The sequence below is a fragment of the Schistocerca americana genome, chromosome 5 (genome assembly GCF_021461395.2).
Source record: "Schistocerca americana isolate TAMUIC-IGC-003095 chromosome 5, iqSchAmer2.1, whole genome shotgun sequence".
In the NCBI taxonomy this organism is placed as follows: Eukaryota; Metazoa; Arthropoda; class Insecta; order Orthoptera; family Acrididae; genus Schistocerca; species Schistocerca americana.
In genome coordinates this window covers 242486940-242509854 of record NC_060123.1, presented here as the reverse complement: position 1 = coordinate 242509854, position 22915 = coordinate 242486940, and the positions used below count along the sequence as shown (strand labels likewise).

Genomic DNA, 22915 nt, shown 5'->3' with positions numbered 1-22915 from the left:
ATCGCAAAGCAGCAAAACTAATCCCTGTTCTTTTTCTTTGTGTCTCTCATGCTTATTTTGACTGCCAACTCAATTTGAATTTATATTCATGACCGAGCACAAATCATTAACAATCTGCAGACAGTCTTCACATGTGTTGGCATAGTGCCTGAGCACAGCTTCGACATTTAGTTATAGGTTATTTTCAAATTTAGTTTAATTGTAATAACTATTTACAAGCATAAATGCGAAATTGTTACAAAAAAGCTTATATACACAGTCATGAATAAAAACAGACTACAAAGTTGGGTGCAACAACAGTCTTATTAAACATTTCACTGGTTGGCATTATACATTCTTATAATAGCCACTTACATTGAGGCTTAACACAAGATTTGCAAAGTGTGGTTGGAAACCACTGTCTGCCATACGGCTAACAAAATGCAACCAATAATTGACAGCCTTCTGATAGTCATTAAATGTTTTTAGTAAATCATCCATCTTAAGGCCACTGCGCACCATTTCACAGAACTTCAGAATCAGTGTAAACACCCGCATTAGATGATCCATCATTCGTTTTGTTTTTTCAAACAGCAGGCACCTGCAAATGTAAGAAAGCATGCATAATAAATGACACTCAAGTCTTGGAATACTGTAAACTGTGTCAATTAATCTGAAAAACAATCAGAGCTTCCATTCCAATCTTTACACTGTCATTAATATTTTAGCCATATTCTTAAGAATCTCCATTTCTGTGAGTTTAGGATGAATTATGTCATTCAAGATATGGTGTATGGAAAAATTTACATAAAAATTGACTTCATGTTTGTTTGCCAAACATACAGGGTGTCCATAATTAAAGTTTCAGAATGCTGTAGAAAGAGACTGCTTGGAATGGCATCAAATTTGAGCACCATATTATTGATGCAGGGGGAAACAAAATCATGGGGTGATGGGGGGGAGGAGGATATATGACCAATAGATGGCACTGCAAGCATCGGAATATGCACACCAACAGATGCACCACACACGGTTGTTCCTCAGTTTCTGTCTGAGTTGCCCAAATGACTGTCTCCATGAAGGATCATATGCTGCTGGTAAAGATCTTTTACAAAACAGTGACTGTACGCCCGCAGCCTTGCAGAGGTTCTGCACATTGAAGGGTACAAAAAAGGCATTGGGTTGATGTCTGCTAAGGGCCTGGATAAAATGATGACAAAATTCAAAACGATTACAAAATTCAAAAAGACAGGTTCTTTTGAAGTGCAATGTGGCAGGGGGAGGAAAGCAGTTGATCTGACATCTGTTGAAAATGTGGCCACAGCACTGCATGAGGGGTCGAGCAGTGGTGTGCAAACCTGCAGTGCATGGGAAATTGTCTGAATGTTGGACATGCCTGTGAGCATGGTGCATAAAATTCTGTGAAACATACTGCACTGCTATCCATACAAAATCACCATATTCAGGAGTTGCTTCCTGCTGACCTGCCAGTAAGACAAACAATTGCTTTGGCATTTCTTGCTCACATGGAAGTGAACAATGAATGGCCATGGAACTTTCTGTGTGCAGAGGAAGCCCATTTTCACCTACCATAACATGCCAATATGCAGAATATGAGCAACAGAAAATCCACACAAACATCAACCGCTATCATTTCATTCTGCAAATGTGACTGTCTGATGCAGGTTGATGGCATAGTTTATTGAAGAGCTGTATTTTTTTTAGGAGATGAGTCCTGCAGGTCCTGTTACCTGTAAAGCCACTGGTAAATTCTATGACAGCCTCGTGCACACTAATGTCATTTCGACCCTTCAACAGCGTGGATGTGTGGGTAGGATCATTGTTATGCAAGATGGTGCTCCTCCACACGTTGCACAACCAGTGAAGTGGCTGCCGCAGAGGTATTTTGGAAATGGTAGAATTACCAGCTGCCATTTCCCTACAGCCTGGCCAACCAGATCACTTGGTCTTAATCTGTATGATTTGTGGCTGTGGTGTTACCTGAAAGATGATGTGTTCAGCACTCCAATTATGAACGTAACTGAATTGAAGGCACACATTGCGAAACACATGACCCCCGAGACACTCTGATCTGTAGTAAAATATGCTGTTTCTCGATTTCAATGAACATGATGTCATTTTGCTTTTTATTTGTTTTTTGGCCTCAGAACAATTAAAAAAGTAATGTTATTTTGATTTTTATTTGGTTTTTGGCACAATATAATTAAAAACTAATGTTATTTTGCTTTTTATGTAGTTTTTAGTCCCAGGGAAATCGAAAACATGCCATTTTGCTTTCAATGTAGCTTTTGGTCTCGGGACAATTAAAAACCAATTTTCCCCTTCAATGGTGGATGGACTTGCCTAACTAACAATGCCACAACTGTTGACGCCGAACTTATGCAGTCGGGCACATCGAACCATATGGATGGTGTAATGTGCAGCTCAAACCATGTCTGTTGAATTGTGATTCATCTGTCTTTTGTAGCCTACCCCATTTATGATAAGATGCTTACAATATTATCTGCTGATGCAGTTTTTTCTTTTTATTGTGTGTGTGTGTGTGTGTGTGTGTTTCTTGATGTTTCCCCCTGTGTCAATAGTACACTGTTAAAATCTGAGATCATTCTGAGCAGTGATTCTCTTTCTACAGCGTTTTGAAACTGGACTTTAATTATTGACAACCTCAATGGCTGATGGTAATAGATCATTCACTTTATTGGCAGCACAGTTGATGCCTCACAACCTTAATGTGCTGTTGGAGGGATTTTTTAAAATATTGGTAGATATACAAGTGTTCTGAAAACGAGGTAGCTACTACACAAAGACTACTCAACAGTATCAACTAGAAGTATTAAATGCATACCTTGAAGGAAGCCATTCTTCTGCATCGTGCTGTTGCTTTCTTTTATTCAAAACAAACAATTTATTTTATTGTTTTGGGCTTTTACAAAACAGTGCCTGATGCAGAGAAATTACTTCTTTCAAGAAATTTTATCTTATTGTCAATCCAAGCATAAAAAAAGACTATTACTTTAATAATTGTGTTTTGATGCAGTATACTGAACAATGTTGGCCACTTTTTTCCATGTAGTTTTCCACACTTTTCAACAGTTACAGCATAGTCCATAATACTGGCTAGTGGACTCTAACACACAATTCAGACTCTGAAATTATTTCGGGAAAGTTTATAAGATTCAGCAGCAGCTGTAATTTGTACAGAATCATCTTCCTTTTTGGACAAATACAATACGAATTCATTTCTAGATCTACAAATGTACTCCGCAGGCCACCATGTACCACTCTTAGCCATTGCCTTTTCTGTTCCACTCGCAAATGGAATGATGGAAAAATGACTGTCTGTATGCTTCTGTCTGAGTCCTGATTTAACTTGTCCCCGTGGTCCTTACACGAGATGTAGATTGGTGGCAGCAGGATCATTTTGCAGTCAGTTGCAAATCCCCGTCTTCTAAACTTTCTCAATAGTGTTTCACAAAAAGAACACCTCCTATCCTCTGGGGATTCCCATTTGGGTTCACGGACCACTTACATAATACAATTACTCTGATGGCTTCCTTTAATCAGAGCTGATGGGGATCCCAAACACTCAAACAGTACTCAAGAATGGGGCACACAAGTGTTCTATATGCAGTTTTCTTTTTAAATAAAATATACTTTCATTTCAGTGAGAATAGCATCAAAAAGGAAAGTTCCAGGAGAAATAGAGGTCATGACAATTTATTGTGAACCATCCAATAGCCAGGCAAAGGTTTTAAGGCAGCCATTCTCATTTGCATGGTTTATTCCAGCATAACAAACTGTCCCCACAAATGAGTATTGTTTTATGGCTTTGAAATTATAAATCAAATGGATTTTGTACAATCAGTGTGTTTGTTGTGTATAAAGTCAACATAAATTAATTTTCAGCTGTAGTGAAGGTGATGCATTTCATTGTAAGATTAGCTGTTGCTAAACTTGTCAATATGATCGTCTTTAGTCAGTTACCCATTGGGATCAACTCATCTAGGCTGCTCATTAACCTTTCCACTCTATTATTATTATTATTATTATTATTATTATTGTTTTAAGATTTCATTTGCAGTAATGTTTTGTGTGGAATATCTATTTCTTATTGTCATGAGAAGATGTGAAAATAAGATGCACAATAAATCTGCAACTATCAACAAGCAAGCAGCTATAGAAAGTATGGATCATACTTATCCAGTTTCAGGTAACTGCTTTTATTACAATTGCAGTGTATGTGCCACATTTCAGTCAGGTGTTCCTCATTTACTTAGTTGGTGGTGCAGGTGCAATGCAAAATATAAATTTGGAAATTCGGCTGTCATATAGATCGATGAACATTCTTCAAAGCTTTTATTCAGAAGTAACAACTCATAAAATGTCCAAACCAGAGCAGTACTTTCTCTGAAACATATATTATCTATTTAGGCTGTGCTAATTTTTTCAACCACATAAAAACCTATAGTGGCTTGATGTGTGCGGATCAAGCTACTGCTTGAAAGCGAGTATGAATGCTGGTTTCTGTTATGTGTTTCCGTGCTCCACGCATTGATACACTATAGGTGTATGGCTGCTTTTCCCTTATTCTATGTACTGCTCATCCAGGAATTTCCATTATTGCTAACCAAATATTTGTTTTTATTAGCACTACCACAATTAGATGGGTAATGAGAGCTACATAATGACTTAGCATGCAGGTAAGGAAGTGAAATCAGTCCTTTCTTAGAGTGATGGTGTGGAAGGAATCAAGCTAGCAAGTACCAAGAGAACAAGAAGTTAATGACAACTCTCTCTCTGCCACCATCTACAATTACAACCTGGTTTCCAGTGGCATCTACCTCATTGAATGGTGTGAGTAGTGATGATATCAACTCTGTTTATGGGGAAAATGCATAACTTCAACTACTAGCACTGTTGTAAATGTTGACTGAAGTTCTGATGTCAAGTCAATTTGAAGACTTAAACCAAGTGCTCTGACAATTCAGCAGAGTAGCTTATATGCTGCACTAATGTACCAGATTCATGCTTGGATGTAAGTCTCCAAGGGTGGGACTTTTCCTTAGTTGCGCCCTTCAGATGTAATCAGACATGCATTACATGCTACTCATGTAAGTAAATTCATTCTCAGTAAAACTAATCTGAAAATGATAATGCCTACAACTTCAAAGTAAGATATGATCATGAAGAATATCAAACTCTTGTTAAGTATACGTATTAGTGAAAATCGAAGATGCTATAATTAGTTTTTGTCTCTTACAAATGATGTATGACATGAATGAAGGTAAAACTAAGGGATGTCACTTAGATATGGGACATTTCAATAATACATTTATAGCTTTCAAAGCTGTCTGAATTAATTTCAACACATTTTTAGAAAAAGATAATTCACAACAGAGTATACTGTTCTTTCCTGAAGTCTGTTTTCAACTCTGTCAAGACAATTGGCATCACATGGAGTGTCCAAAATACTGCAGTTGGTTATCAAACAACAGAAAGGGTAAAGGTAACGACTCATTGTGTAGTTGAGATGTAGACACATCCAGTAATAATTTCACTGAAATTTTTAACATGTGCCATCAACTGATTTTAATCACTGAGCAAATTAACAAAAGGATTGAAACCTGCCAATCCTTTACTGGATAAACTAGTGTATGACAGTGGAATCAAATTTCAAGTAGGATCAAATACAAGAAAGATAATGAAGGAACCAATGGTGACTTTATGCCAAGTAACATTAGTGAAAATAGTGTCCAAAGCAGAAACATGATGCATTCAAGATGGCCGCAAGTGTAGAAGTGTGTGATTCTAACTTGAGAAATAGTTATAGTTATGCTGTTAAAAAGGGAGTTTGTAAGAATTGTAACACTGAAATTACAACACTAAAAGAACGAATTGCTAGCTTACAATTCATAGTCACTTCCTTAAGAAGCGATATTGACTCACTCAAGAAAGAAAATCGGGATCTACGATCGAAGCCAACACTAAGTGAAGTGATGCAAGACAAAAGTAATATATCGTCCGAGTGGGTAAAAGTGTCGTACAAAAATAGTGTTCCAACTACAAAAAGAACAACAAAGTCTGCTAAAACCGTCACATTTTCAGAAAAAAACAAATATCTTGTTTGGAAACAAGTGACTGTGATAACGACTCTCCAAATGATCGTGAACTTGAAAAAGTCAGTGAACTGAAAATGAATAGCGTTTTTTCAAATAATGTCAACAACAAACAGAGATCATCAGGGAAAAAGAGTAATGTACTATTACTAACAGTCAGTCATGGCAGAAATCTATCCAGCATGCTCCGTGAGAAAAATCGCGACATAGCAGTGACTAGTGTAGTGAAACCGGGAGCGGGATGTAAAAATGTTGTAGACATTAACTCTCAGATGAAATTAATGCAAGATAATGACTTTATCAGAATGAGATTTTCACTCTGCAGCGGAGTGTGCGCTGATATGATACTTCCTGGCACATTAAAACTGTGTGCCCGACCGAGACTCGAACTCGGGACCTTTGCCTTTCGCGGGCAAGTGCTCTACCATCTGAGCTACCGAAGCACGACTCACGCCCGGTCTCTCAGCTTTATTTCTGCCAGTATCTCGTCTCCTACCTTCCAAACTTTACAGAAGCTCTCCTGCGAGTTTGGAAGGTAGGAGACGAGATACTGGCAGAAATAAAGCTGTGAGACCGGGCGTGAGTCATGCTTCGGTAGCTCAGATGGTAGAGAACTTTCCCGCGAAAGGCTAAGGTCCCGAGTTCGAGTCTCGGTCGGACACAAAGTTTTAATCTGCCAGGAAGTTTCATATCAGCACACACTCCGCTGCAGAGTGAAAACCTCATTCTGGAAACATCCCCCAGGCTGTGGCTAAGCCATGTCTCCGCAGTATCCTTTCTTTCAGGAGTGCTAGTTCTGCAAGGTTCGCAGGAGAGCTTCTGTAAAGTTTGGAAGGTAGGAGACGAGATACTGGCAGAAATAAAGCTGTGAGACCGGGCGTGAGTCATGCTTCGGTAGCTCAGATGGTAGAGCACTTGCCTGCGAAAGGCAAAGGTCCCGAGTTCGAGTCTCAGTCGGGCACACAGTTTTCATCTGCCAGGAAGTTTCAATGACTTTATTGTCTGTATAATGGGTTCAAACGATGTGGCAAAAAATGAAGCAGAGGTTTGCGTCAAAGCGCTGCAGAATTTCTTACAAGCTAATAAATGCAGAAACACAGTAGTTGCCACACTTCCTCATAGGTATGATCTGATTTATAGTTCATGTGTAAACAAAGAAACTCGGAAAACAAACATTAAAATAAGGAAACTGTGTTCTCAATACGCTAAGTGCGATGTACTGGATATAAGCAAGCTGCATCGAAATCTGCACACGAAGCATGGAATGCAATTGAACTATGAAGGGAAAAGGTTTGTTTGTGATCGTGTTAGTGAAATAATTAAAGACAGACTTGTAAGGGATAGAACAATCTATCAGCTTCCTAAACATCCTTCCAACAACAGTGAGGAAAACAAAATAAACAAGAAATAAGAACGAAAATACAACACTGCTGATGTTCCTAATTTAAACTAGAGGTATGTGATGCTGTAAATATGATTCCCAATTACCAAATCGTGAATACGCTCAAACTAAAAATTTATCACCATAATGTGCAATCCCTGCATAATAAGATCGATGAAATTAACGTACTATTAACACATGAACTTAATGATATCTCAGTGTTATGCATTTCTGAGCACTGGCTAAACCCAGAATTAATCCAGAATACGAAAATAAACAAATTTTTCTTGGCTGCTTACTACTGCAGGAAAAACAGCAAGCAGGGTGGGGTAGCAATTTACACAAAGGATAATGCAGATTTTATTACACCACCTGACCTAACTAGGGCAAATGTCAAAAAGGATTATGAAATTGCAGCTATAAAAATTACTCAGTTCAACCTGGTTATTGCTACAGTTTACCGATCACCATCCGGGAATTTTGAACTTTTCTTAAACAAAATGGAGTCATTGCTAACTAAAGTAAATAAAATGGATTGTGAATTGATAATCTGTGGTGACTTCAATATTGACTTCCTCACAAATAGTGGAAATAGGGAGACCATTTTGAACCTTGCAACGTCCTACAATTTAAAAGCTGAAGTAAAAGCAGCTACCCGAGTATCAGAAACTTGCCAAACAGCTCTTGATCAGTTTCTAGTCAAGAAGAGTTTATACGACACCTCATTAAAAATTTTCAATGCAGGTTTTAGTGATCATCTTGCTCAAATATTAAGCATAAAAGTACAAGGCAGTATTATTAACAACATGTCTTTCAGAACAGCATATTGAAGTTATAATCAGCATAATGTAAACTACTTCAACAACTTATTACAGAAAGAAAAATGGCTAGGAGTGTACAAAATGAACGATATAAATGAAAAATTCAACACTTTCATTGATACATTAACCCATTTCTTTGAACTTGCATTCCCACTGAAAACATTAACCATACAGGGGAACTCTAGAACAAACAGCTGGACCACAAAGGGAATAAGAGTTTCATGCCAGAAGAAAAGACTACTTCATGAAATATGTAACTCAAAAAATTCCTCACCTGCAGTATGCATATACTATAAAAAATACTCCAAAATATTAAGAAAAGTAATAAAAGCAGCAAAAATAATGCATACTGATGAAATCATTTCTAATTCAGCTAATAAATCAAAGACTATGTGGAGTGTTATAAAAAAAGAATGTGGAGAATACAGACAACCTTGCAAAAATATAACACTATCACATAAAAATAAAAAAGTAACAAACCCCTCAGAAGAAGCCAACACATTTAACAACTTTTTCACAGGTGTTGCTGATAATATGTTACAATCAACCTTTAAGAGCACCCAGGCAAATGAATATAAAATAAGTGCATGTAGCCTAGAGACTCTTGTAAACTCCTGTTTAAGAAATCTGGTATTCCTCCATTACCATGTGTATACAGTATGGAAACCCTTTTGTTCTTTAAATTAAATGTAATAGGCAAGGACCGGAGACTGCAAAAAAACTGTGATATACATGAGCACTTTACCAGACAAAACAGAAACTTACATATGACTCAGATCAGCACAGCACTGTGCCAAAAAGGTACTTTTCACATGGGAGTTAAGCTTTATAACAATCTTCCTGAAAACATAAAAGCTATCACTGAGGTCAATACATTTGGAAAATCTCTAAAGTCATATTTACAGCATCACTGCTTTTACTCCATTGAAGAATATTTAAATTTATGAAATGTGTTATATAAATACTTACGTGTAAAGTGTATTATTGTAACCTTAAATATGTATGCCTTGTAATGACTTTCAGCCTGTATATTTATAACTTGACTTGTCCAATGTCTTATGCATAAGCTGCTATGTCGACAACAGGACCAATAAAAAATACAATACAATACAAAAATAGTTGCTCTGATCAGTAACTAATGCTCTTACTTTTGTTGTAGAACAACATGGAAAGGGTAGATTGCTACTCACCACAAGAGGTGGTCTGGAACCACAGAGATGCACAATGAAAAAGACTGCTAAAATATTAAGCTTTCAGACAAAAACCTTCTTGTGAAATAGAAAACACACACACAGACACAACTCACACACGCATGACTGCTGTCTCTGGGCACTGGGCCCCAACTGTGGCTGTCTGAAATGAGCTGCAAACTGTTAGGGTGGATGGTGGCAGTAAGGAGGTGGTTTTGGGTGGGGAAGGTGAGAGATGGCAGGGTAGAGTTGAGCCAAGATGCCATGCAATGGGAGAGTGCAGGGACATGGCGAGGACAGGATAAGGCTGCTAGGTGCAGTGTCAAGAGGCTGTGCTGGGGTAGGAGGGGGGGGGGGGGGAAGGGGAAGAGGAGAGAAAAGAGAGGGGGAGGAGAGAGAAAGGGAAAAAGATTGGTAGGAATGTTGGTGGGATAGAAGGCATGTCTAGTGCTAGAGTCAGGGCAGGGAAGGGGTGGGTAATAGACAGGTCAAGGACTAATGAAGGTAGAGACCAGGGGAACAAAGGATGTGTTATAGGGAGAGTTCCCACTTGCACATTTCAGATAAGCTGGTTTGGCAGGAAGAATCCAGATGATGCATGCAGTAAAGCAGTCATTTAAGTGAAGTACATTGTGTTGGACAGCACATTCAGCAACTGGATGGTCCAGCTGTCTCTTGGCCACAGTTTTGTGGTGGTCATTCACGTGGACAGACAGCTTATTAGTTGTCATGTCCCTGTAGAAAGTGACATGGTGGCTGCGGCTTAGTTTGTAGACTGCATGGCTGCTTTCACAGGTAGCCCTGCATTTGTTGGGGTAGGAGATGCCTGTGACAGGACTGAAGTAGTTGATAGTGGGAGGGTGTATGGGGCAAGTTTTGCATCTAGGTCTGTTGCAGGGACTGAGGCCTTCACAGACCATAATTATCCTCCAAGCCTTGTCCAGAAACAGATCTCCTATGTCTTGTCCCTCCAGTCACCTACTGCATACCCAATGTCTGGCAACAAAGGAGGACTCCTCTCATGACTCAGTATGATACAGAATTTGAGTAACTGAATAACAGTCTCTGTCAGGACTTCAATTACCTCTCATTGTTTCCTGAAATGAGGAATATCCTCTCCAATATCCTCCACACCCCTCCCATAGTGGTGCATTGCTGCCCAACAAATCTACACAATATTCTTGTCTGTCCTACTCCACTCCTGCTTCCAGCCCCTTGCCTCCTGGCTCATATCCCTGCTAGGTGCAAGACCTGTTCTGCTCCTGTCACAAGCATCTCCTATCCCATCAAAGGCAGCGCCACCTGCGGAAACAGCCACACAGTCTACAAACTAAGCTTCAACCACAGTGCCATTTACACATGGGCACAACAACTAAAAAGCTGTGTGTCTACATGTATAGGCACCACCAAACTGTGGCCAAGAAACAGCAGGACAACCTACTTTCTGAACATGCTGCCCAACACAACACACTTCACTTTAATGACTGCTTCACAGCCCACTACTTCTGGATTCTTCCTATCAACACCAGCTTTCATGAATTGCCAGGTGGAAACCCTTCCTGCAACATATACTTTGTTCCTGTAACCCCCCTGGCCTCTAACTTGATCAGTTCCATCCTCAACCACCTACCCTTTCACTGCTCCCACTCCAGCACTATACACACCCTCTATCACACCAGTCCCCCCCCCCCCCCCCCTAACCTTTTCCCTTTTTGCTCCCTCTCCCACCCACCTCCACCTCAGCACAGCCTCTGACACTGCACCTGGTAGCCCTATCCTGTTTACACCATCTCCCTACACATTCACACAACACAGCACTTTCCCCCACCCTTACCCTGCTATCTCTCACCCTTCCAATCCCACACCTTCTCCTTACCCCAGCATCCACTCCAACAGTTTGCTGCTCACTTCAGATGCAGTCACTGTCAGGCTCCATTGCCTAGAGACAGTGACCATGTGGGTGTGAGTTGTGCTTGTGTGAATGTGTTTTCTATTTTGGAAGAAAGACTTTGTCCGAAAGCTTAATATTTTAGCAGTCTTTTTTGTTGTGCCTCTTTGCAACTCTACACTTCCCCTGTGTGGTGAGAATAAATCTTTTCTTTCCACACTATTGTTATTATATCCAGGATTTTCCATTATTTGGTTTTAGTGAAAACACATGCACATAAAATGGCATGATTTTGTCAATAAAATTCTTCAAGGCTGTTGATCACATTGTCAATATATAAAATCATCCAATATTTTGACCACTACTACAGCTCAGCACAAAGCCCTGAGGACAGCATTTGCAATACTGGCCGAAACGTTGGGCAGTTTTATATATTGAAAATGCGGTCAACAGCCCAGGAGAACTTTATTAACACTGACAATGGCCATGGAAGCCTATGTTTACACTGACCTGATTTTGTCAAATTAATAAGGGTTTTATTCCCTGGTTACTGATTGCAAGAGCTGTTCTTACATTGCAGGCTTTCACAACTGGTATTTAAATCATTGATGAATTTTGTTATTTGGGCATTAGGCCATGGCATGTTTCTGGGCCTAATGTTTTGTCTCCTAATGCTGGAGACATCATCAGTGTCTTTATAGCCTCTGGTAACATCTCCACACACAGCAGGTAAAATGTTAGGCACAGAAAAATGCCTTAGACCACAGTCTAATGCCTAAATAACAAAAGTAGTTGTACTTCCTGATCATAGAAAATTTTAGCACAAAGTGGCCTGATTTTTTTCTTTCAATTAGCGTTGACTTATTCTAGTGTTTTTCAGCTAACTATTGTTGGAATCTTTGACAAACTACATGAGGTTTGCTACTTACTACAGTCAACTCAGAACAAATATCGAAAGTGTGTAACAACTGAAGGGACATTTAACTTGCACTGCCAACCATAAGGAATACAGACTCAAAAATACCTAAGGTAATAAATAGCTTCTTACATGTTCATGTGCACAGACCAGTCACTTCAAGCCTTCAGTTGAAAACAAAGCCCTTCATCAACCAAACACAAAATGTATGAAATTTACCTGTTGAATCACATATTTTAGAAATTCAGTCGGTAGGTGAGAGCTGGTCTATTATGTGTTCATTAGTGAAGTTTTCTTTGATGCTGCAAAGGATTTTCAGAGGCTAAGAACTATTGTATCAAACACATTGACTAAAACTTAACAAAACTGATTCTTATGGAATCCATTCTTGTCCCTACACATGAATTATCTAAAATTAAGTTTAAGATTTAATGTTCCATCATTGATGAGATGGATCACAAGCTCAGATTATGGAAGGAAATCAGTCACATTCTTTTTGGCAGAAACAGTCCAGTGTATGTCTTAAATCACAAATATGGATAAGTTCCAGAGGAGTAAAAGCGATCTGGTGATACAACTGGGTTAAAATAGCAGCCTAGGTCACAATAATATTTTATTAAGGACTGGTTTCAACTTTGTGTAGAAGTAATCTCTAGAAAATGAGCACAATCCGGCTACTGTTGGCAGCTCCTTGATGCTTATGTGGCAACATGATCATAAACTGCTCGATGTTTTAAATGACTCACGGAAACCATGAAAAACCTAAATCTAGATGGCCAGATTGAGATCTGAACCACCATACTTCCAAACAACGGTCTAGTGTCTTTCCACTGTGCTACCTTGCTGGGTATAACTAATTTAGTCTTCATGAGCACAGCACAACTTCCACAATTCTGTAACAAATGACCACCAGTGATACAGCACTGCAATTCTCTAACTCTGTTCTTTGACTTCTTTAAAAAGTGTACTATCTTTCCATTACATGGGACAATATCTTATTCCATTGAGTTACAATAAGCTGCTCGTAAAATGATGTGGAGACTTAAAGAAAGTAGTTGTGTGCAATTTTTTTTTCCCAAATGAAGTTTTTGTGGAATGAGAAATTGCAGTCCTTTAAATAAAATGTTCAACAATACTCAAGTGTATTATGACAAATTAGGCAGTTTGGCAGACTAATGATTATTCTGACCGAGTTAAATTATGAGTGAGAAGAAAATGCAGGAAGGAGTGAGCAGTTAGTATTCTCTACTTAATGCAAAATTATGTCTGTTCTATGAGAAAACATTTTGCATTGTTCACATTCTAACCCCATTCGTGCCCATTAAGATGTTAGCCAGTCACACATGAATGAGATGGCAGAACTAATATTAATATTCTGCTACAAAGAACTGATGCCATGAGAAGAGGGAAATAAGATTTTAAAATGAGATATACAAGTTGGTAAGGATGTCTTTAGAGAAGAATTTAATTAAAGAGGTAATTAAATAATTATAAATTCACAGGATGTCTGATGACGCTAAAAGGACCTTATTGACTGGTGCAAAAGTGCGGACTTCTGATTTAATATTTGTACGTGAATGATATTGTGCATACAGAAAATGCACTGGTTGCTGATGAATTATTGGGTGGCTTTTCAGAGTACTGAAGAGCAATCTGTTTTAATTGTTAAAAACCATTCAAAAGCCAACATCGCATAGAATTTTTTTTATTCAAGTTTCAACAGTCGTTGCTGTCATCTTCAAGTCTTTAACATCTTTTTGTTGTAAAATATGTTCATTTTATGCTGAAGTCATGCACAAGATGTCAAGTGGATAAAATTTGTAATTGCTAAAAGAGTTTAAAAATTAAGGAAAATGTTAATTATTATTAAAAGAAGAAATAAAAGCCTGCTGGCATGTTAAGAGTTAATCATTTTTCTTCATCTTCATTGTGTTGTTATGTACTGTGCATAATGTGTAAATATGTTCCTTGTCTTTTCATGTTGTGTTATAGTATATACTCTCTTATATGTCTCTTTGTCAATTTTATTAAATATGCTGCATGAGAATTTTTTCGACATAAATTCTGTTAAACCAGTAAACCCCCAATTCCTTAAGGAATTCTACTCCTCTGTATAAAACAGCTTCAAATGTCTGATTACATTACAAATGAGTTAATGTGTTCCATATCAGATGTTAAGCATGAAAATGAAAAAATTTTTTTGAAAAGATTTGAAATTATGCTTAAAGTTTGTAGGAAGTCACTAAGTGCTCTCTCTATCAAACACTGGTTGAGTATAGTCTAGGTAATTTGCACTTTCTTTTAAGCAAAAGCTAAGATGTTTAAATATATTTATGAAAGTGTAGGGAACTTTGTTGCAGATTTAAAAAAATGTGACAACCTTTCTAGCAATGTTTATTATGTCACACCTCCTGTACTATGTGTAGTACAATAATATAATTTTGCAGGTACATTCAGTTTTCTTTGTATATTGTGTTTTTAAAAAGTGTTGTGAACAGAATTAGTAGTAAAGAAGTAATAAATTAAAATGTCATATCAGATGGTGAAGTTTTACTGCACGAACTGTGAAAATGTAATAAGTCATAATTTTTTTGATAATCATCTTGTGGCAGGTGTCAGAGAGAACTGTTTTATTCTGTTACTGATTGTCATCGTCATCATCATCCATCTCCAGTTGGTCAGAGATGTAAGATCACTTTTCGTTGTTGACTGTCCAGGTACATTTTTTCGTCTTGATTTGACTCCATTCCACTCCTCTTTCTGCCAAATCCTGTTTCATTTGAATTATCCACAGTTTTTTGGCCAGCATCTATGTCTTTTGCCTTCAAGTTTCTTTTCAAGACTTTTCACACTATTCTTGTTTGATCCATCCTCTTTACATGTGCAAACCATTTCAAAATTGAAGTGATTTTGCATACTGGTTGCTTTGCTGGTGTTTCTTGACATCATTTTTCTCTTATTCTTCTGGAGCACTTACCTCAAGAACTTAATTTTTCTACTGTTGATAGTTTAGCTTCCAAGGGCATATATATGTCGTATTGGCCGCCGCACAGCAGCCGTCAACTCGGCGTGGCGTGCTACAACACGCGCGGCACACAGCGAGTACCGCTAGTGCCGCACACGATATCAGCAACTGGTGCAAGTGAAAGCGTCGTCACGGGGTTAGCGGCAGTGCACACACCACTATCGATACGGATTACCCTGGCGGCCCTGCCCTTGCCACCAGAGTGAGCAACCATATAAGGGCGCCATCTACCAACACTCTGATTGGCCAGACCTGCGGATTTAAGCGAGCTCCCTGAGCCCGTTTAACCAGTTCAATCTTCGCCGATGACTGTGTTACTACCCGGATGCTGGATTCACGACGACCGAACCGTACTGTGGCCTCCCTGGCTGGAAACTTGCGACACGTCGGTATTGACTGGTTGGCAGTGGTTTGGACTTGTATTCTCTATTAGTGACTCTGATTTCTCCTTGGTGCTACAGCTTGCGAAGTGTTGTGTAGTCGAACTTCAGTTTTGTTTTGAGTGACAGAAGGTCAAATAAATTTGGTTATCACGGAATATTTGTTGTGTTATAGTGCGCACGTAACAATATAGTTATTAGTAAAAAAAAATGCAAGATGATGGGTTTTCCTGGATCTTAAAGATATTTGGTTGTCCCATAGGAGAGTCCTAACTCGTTGGTCAAAGTGAGCTCCTTTTTGAATTCTTTTTTGTGACTTCTGTGGGAGACTTGGTGTGTCCAATTATGATACTAGCAAACCACTGAAAGTTGTCAGAATTAACTAGCTTTTCTCCATATTGGTTGATGTTCACCTGTAACCTATGTGTGCTCACTGGTATCTCAACTGTTTAGTGTGACCGATTTTTAGGCCACACTGTTTCCACTGGTGGTTTCATATGTTTGATTTTTGTTGCACTGGTTCTGACATGCTTCTGGCCACCATTTATAAAGATAAATGCATTGAATTCCTTCCAGCTTTTTGTTTCTTTCTTTTCTTTACTTCATCCGTCGGAGTGATGAACTGAAGCTGGGGCAATGTACCGCTCTGTTGCACACTATTTCCTTGCAGTAAACCATTCAGAATAACCAGCTCCTATCTGGATGCAGCTCAGGCAGTAATTGTAGAACATTTTTACTTTTCCGATATGAGACTCTGATACCAGACATATTCATAATTTCTGGCTGATATTGGTATGATCAATAAATAGCTTAACTGATTACTTTTGTTTCTTTAAGAGACTTTTTATACAATAAAATCTTGGACATTTAGACAGTCTGATAGATTAGACACTTCAGTGATTTATGTCTTTTTCAACACTATCTGTTAGAAAGGTTATGACATCTTTTTAATCTGCAACAAAGTTCCCTACGCTTTCATAATTATACTTAAACACTGTTATCAGCCCATGGCAAAATCTTCCCATACTTTATTACTTCACATTCACTTTTCTATACCATGCGACACAACACAACAAATCATCCACATTTTTAATCCCAGAGAGGAGCAACATTCTCTTTTTGTTATATTTAACAAACAGAAATAACTCTCTTCTTAACTTTTACTTTAATCTGATTAACATTAATGTTATCTCTGCCTTATATTTACTGACCCGTTTCCTCACATTATATATGTTTGTTGAAGAGGGGGAGAGGGTCTAAAACACCAGAAAACATCCTAATGAGTGAGTTGACAACAAGGGGAGGGGGAGAGGGGAGGTGAGAGCTGTACAGAGTCCTTGCGAAGTTGTACAGAAACATACTTTTGATAGTCAAATTGAATTCACATATTCCCATGGAGATAATTCCCAATCTTCTTCTGATTCACACTTCAAATGCAAAATACAGATACAAGTGGATGGCAAGATTATGATTGCAATATGTACACTGCCTTCATGTTTGATGAATCTGTTTTTCCAACACATTCCAGGTCTTAGAAGGTAAATTTTTATTTTGAAGAATTACATGAGCATTTTTATTGTTAACTATGAAGTAGTTCTAGTTAAGTTTATCTGGCACATGAGGATGCCTCTCTTTCTGTATCTAACCTAAGAATTGGCATATAAAGGTATTTAAGTTTGAAAGGTTGTAGAGCCAGTGGCTCCTCCTTCTGGCAGAATGATTGAAAGGGAAGGTAGAGGGGGAAGGGGGGAAAAACTGGTGAGATTTAGGAAATGAGGAGACTTTGGAAATGTCACCCAGAACCCTGAGTCAGAGGTGATTTACCAGGCAGGATGAGAAGGAAAGACTGATTGTTGAGGATTGCACTGGATGAGATTTGAAAATGTGAGAGCTTGAAGGTGGAAGATGAGGTAACACAAGACATTACTGCCAAAACATTATGAATGAGTTAATAAGAGCAGTAAGCTAAGGGCACAATTTGTGATAGAGGGGGAAAGAGGGGGGGGGGGGGGGGGGGGGGAAGAGACAGAAAATGAATGATATAGAGAACTAAAAGCAAGGCAGCCACATAGGGTCTGACAAGGATATTGCAGAGTTTGGGAGTACAATGGGAAGCTATTCTAGGTGTGGTGGGCAAAATGTTGGACAGAATGGATCTCATTTCAGAACATGATTTTAGCAAGTCATAACCTTGTTGAAGTAACTGTTTAATACATTCATGTGCAGGACAATACTGAGAGACAAGAGGTGTGCTCCTAAGCTGGTTTTTGGAAGCAGTATGAGGATTGGATGTGATGGCCTGGGAAATCTGCTTTTGAACTTGGCTAGTAGGGTAATTATATCCGCTGAAGGCTGAGATGAGAATGGTGGTGTGTTGTGTAAAAAGTCTGCATCTAACAAATATGTTTGCCTCAAATGCCAGAGCTGTATCGAAAGGAACATTTGACATGGAAAGGATGGCAACTGTCAAAACGTAAGTACTGCTGTTTGTTAGTAGGTACAATGTGAGCAGAAGTGTGCAGCTGACCTTCGGTGGGGGTGAGATCAAAGTCAAGGAAAGTAGCATGGGATTCGGAACAGGACCACGAGAAATTCAATTGGGAGAATGTATTTAGGGATTCCAAAATTTTTAACAGGTCAACCTCGCTACCAGGCCTTGTGGCAAAGATGTCATCAATGTGTAAAAACCAGGGGCTGAAGGCTTATGGATCACAGAAAAGCATCCTCCAAGTCACCCACAAAAGGCTGGCATAGGAAGGAGCCATCCAGGTTCTCATGGCTGTGCTGGCACTACAACATGTCCTTGGTTCACACCACCAGCTTGGCATTAATTTACATTAATTTCTTTGGTCTCAGCATCTCTTCATAGTAACTATTTCTTTCCTCACTCCATTTTAGTTTTCAATATATTTTATTTTCTGACCTATCCATCCCCCCCCCCCCCCCCCCCCAAACACTGCACTTAGTTTTCCACTCTTATTAACTTGTGCATGATATTTTCTCAGTAATCTCTGCCTTACATATTACCTTGCCTTCCACCTTTATGCTCTCAGGTTTTCAAATCTCGTTCAGTGCAGCTCCTAAAAATCAGTCTTTCCTTCTCACCTTTCCATTAAGTCTCCCTTGACCCGGGGTTCTGGAAGACTTTTCCAAACTCTACCCCTTTTCCTAAACTTCATCAGCCCTTTTCCTTCACCTTTATTCCTTGTCCTGCAACCATTCTGCCAAATGAAGGGTCCGCTGGCTCCAAAAGCTTGCAAACTTAAATATCTTTATATGTGTGTTCTCCTGCTATTGCTTGGTGAGCAGAATTTCTATCTATCCAATCCAATTACATTACATTTTCAAAAATTGATTATTTTCATTGATATAATCTAACAATTGGAATGTTTTGTCAAGTCCTGTGTGGATTTATATGGATTCATAGAAGAAGAAGTGGATGTGACGAACTCATGTGTGTAATTGCTTCCTGTGTGTAATGTACACTTAAGCAATTCTGAGGGACCATTCTGTTCTGCAACTTGTAGTGCAGTTCTAGAAATCTGCTACACCTGAGATTTGAGACAAAATAAAAACAATTATGTCTTTGGTTAAAGCCCTTGCACCCTAGTGGAAATCACTTTAGTTGCAAATAATATTTTCGCACCCCAGAGGAAGACTAGTGTTCTTCATCAATTCAAACAGTCACTAAAAGAAAATAGGAATGGCTTTGGAATCCATGTGACAGACATCAATGATGCTTAGAAGAACCATGACGTTTAGCCAAATGCATCCTCTGTAGCCAGTAGCCTCCAGCACAAACCATTTAGGTAATACAGCGACAACAATATATTTCTGTCACAGTTATTCTTGATGGGTAACTTAAAACTGTATTACACAGTTATACAGCTTTTAAATAAGCATTATTTGTCCTACCTGACACAGAGTGCAATGCATGTGAAAACATCATAAATATTGTGAACATATCATGTTATTTGACTTCACTGTCGAACAGAATACACAGCCTATGTCTATTTCATTATACTTCCACTGTAACATCCCCAAATTCAGTGACTGGAAATAAAAATATAGCCCCCAGTTGACCACAGATTCTCAAAAATCCTGTTCCCTCAGGTTCTGTCTTGTGCAACAACCATCTGTTTGTAGCAGATATTCCGCTTTTCCACATTTACCTGTCTTGTTCTGAGTCTTACTTTTATTTGCATCAGGTCTTCTTGCCACTTATGTAGAATGTAGTCTGTCCCCTACAAAGGGAGGAACAGTAAATTTGCAAAGTTTTGACATTTCATACCCACTCTTTCCTGCAAGCCATTTCAGCAAATGTGTTTTACTGATACCCTTGTGAGAAACTTTACTTATTTTTCTCAGCCTTAACTACACACGTCCTGGGAACAAAGATTACCACTTTTAAAAGATGATTATCTGCTATACATAATTAGTAGATTGTAGAAGGATATATCTTTAATGTTTAGCCCGTTAATTAACAAAGAACCTCATAGGTTTATGTATACTGGAATGGTGCATGCTGTAATTAAGTTTCAAGTGAACTAGTTTCTTCAGGTAATATTACACTCTCTGCTAGTCACACACTAATACTGTGCCTCCAGTCTCTGTTGTTGAATTGTAAAAACCTCAGCGTTACTTCATACAAATGATACAGAACAACATTACTGGTAAAACATTCAAAGATGCAGTTGAGATTACTAAGACATTAATAAAAATAAAAGCAAAAGGATCACTAAAAACTTTGGGGAAACATCTTGCATAGCAAGCAGAAGGTCTGAGGACATTTCTTGAAATCAATTATAATGAGTTCCCTGGATATCTTTTGTGGACATTTCCAAAGTCCAATCTGATTCTGATGACAATCATAATTTCAATACAACACAGCTTCTTCTTCTTCTTCTTCTACCACCACTACTACTACTACTACTACTACTATTATTACATTAAAATTATTAGAGATAACTTACTTGTATAATATTGTCTTGAGATAGCTTGCGTGGAAGCGATAAAGGTCATCAAGGGAAACAGCATTTCCAAGTAATACTTCAAATTCTGCCCAGCTAACTTGCAACACAGTGGACATTATATAAATTTGCAGGCCATGGACAAACTGCATCATTTCATGACGACACAGATGTATCCGATGATGTTCATTTCTAGTGTAATTTGCAGGCAACTTAAGGTCCTGTGCAGAAGTAAAATAATTGCAAACAAAGCACTTCTTTTTTGGTTTCAGTACATTTTGTATCAGTTAACTATATATTTGTATTTACAACTATAATACTTCAGTTTTGACTTTGGTTCAAATAATAATGTATGCTCTTTTTTCTTCTTGTTGTTGTTCAAGCATACCATGCCTATTGTACTGGTATGTAAGAAGCTTGATGCTTAGTGAAGAGTACAGATTATACCAGGAACATGGCATAAAAATACTGTAAAAAACTTTTCCAACTAGAAATAAACACAAAAATGCACTTTCACTACATTGATGGGAAGGAATATCATAGTCTTAACACCTAATAAATATTGAAATCATTAGTCAAAAGTACTAGTTCAGTTGGAGGTGGTGGTGGTGGTGGTGGTGGTGGTGGAGGAGGAGGAGGAGGAGAAGGAGGGAACTATATGTCCTGTTTAATGAAGTATTCCAGCATTCATTCACAATGACTTAATGAGACAAAAGTAAACTTGGATCAGGAGGGCAAGGCAAGAATCTGGACCCTGCTCCTCTTATCACTCTAGTATTATGGTTAGTCATGTTGGCTGTAAATGAAGTCCACAATTATAATGTATCAATTTAACATTTATTAATTATACCACTAGTCCAGTGTCTTAATCACCAATCATATACCTTGGTGTTTTGAAATGAGAAGTTTTCTTTTCTGCAACTAGTACACAGAAGCACACAAATACAAAAGAAGGGGAAATGAAGATCCATCATCCGCCTTGCACTCAGTCAACCCACAGATTTATCATTTAGTAATAGCCACCCGATGAACCATGGATCTTGCCGCAGTGGAGTGGATTGTGTACCTCAACAATACAGGCAGATATCCTTTAAGTGCAACCACATTAGAAGGGTGTTTGTAAAGAGGCCAGACTAACATTTGGTTCCTGGAATGGGAGAGAGGTAGTGGGGCAACAGCCTTGCCAGTGGTTTTAAGGCAACAATTTGGATGATTGGCTGATGTGGTCTTGTAACATAAGTTAACATGGTCTTGCTATGCTGGTACAGCAAACAGTTGAAAGCAACAGGAAACTGCTGGTGTTGATTTTTTCCAAGGATATACAGTTCTAGGATATTGTTTAATGATAATGGCATCCTCTGGAGGTAAAAAAGCCCCCATCCATATCTCAAGTTACGGACTACTCAAGAGAATACATGAAATGCACTTGCAGTTGTGAATATGGACAAACATCAGCTGTATAATGGAATGATGAGAATGAAAATTTGTGCCAGACCAGGACTTGAATCTAGATTTCCCGCTTACCACGAGGCTATCCGAGCATGCTCCACAGCCAGACCTAAACTTCCGTATGTCATCAACCATATGTCTACAACCTGCACTCATACATTCAAGAAAGCTTATATTTTCAAACAGAATTAATGTTATAATTGGATGAGAACATTTACTACAAGAAATATGCCACATGTGCAATATTATGAAAAGGATAGAGAGCTACTCACCATATACTGGAAATGTTGAGTCCCAGAGACAGGCACAGCAAAAAGACTGCTAAACAAGTAAGCTTTTGGCCAAAAGGCCTTCTTCCGAATTAGACAACGTACATACACACACATTCATGCCAACACAGTCTGGTCTTGGCAACCAGAGACAGTGATCATGTGTGTGTGAATTGTGTTTGCATGTGTGTGTGTGTGTGTGTGTGTGTGTGTGTGTGTGTGTGTGTGTGTGTGTGTGTGTGTGTGTGCGCGCGCGTGCATTTTGTCCGATTCAGAAGGACACCTTTTGGCCAAAACTTTGTTCGTTTAGCAGTCATTTTGTTGTGCCTGTCTGTGACTCAACATCTCCACCATATGGTAGGTAGCAATCTATCTTTTCATAATATTGTCATTATTCCATCCTGGATTTTACATTGTTTAAATGTGCCACAAAAGACTTCATGATTGTATCTGTAATGCTGTTTCTGAAGTTCTCCATGGAGATAAATATATCATTATTTTGTGTGCATG

The 22915-nt window shown here is 38.6% G+C and overlaps 1 protein-coding gene across 1 annotated transcript in view; it reads right to left on the bottom strand.

Moving 5' to 3' along the window:
- Positions 1 to 178: 178 nt before the first annotated feature.
- LOC124616790 (gamma-tubulin complex component 6) overlaps positions 179 to 22915 on the bottom strand; it is a 254299-nt gene continuing 231562 nt past the window's right edge. The window contains exons 16-17 of the mRNA XM_047145205.1: positions 20691 to 20908; positions 179 to 580 (exon numbers count right to left, since the gene is read on the bottom strand). Coding sequence (XP_047001161.1) covers positions 328 to 580; positions 20691 to 20908 — 471 coding nt within the window. The 3' untranslated portion in view covers positions 179 to 327. The remainder of the gene's footprint in view (positions 581 to 20690; positions 20909 to 22915) is intronic.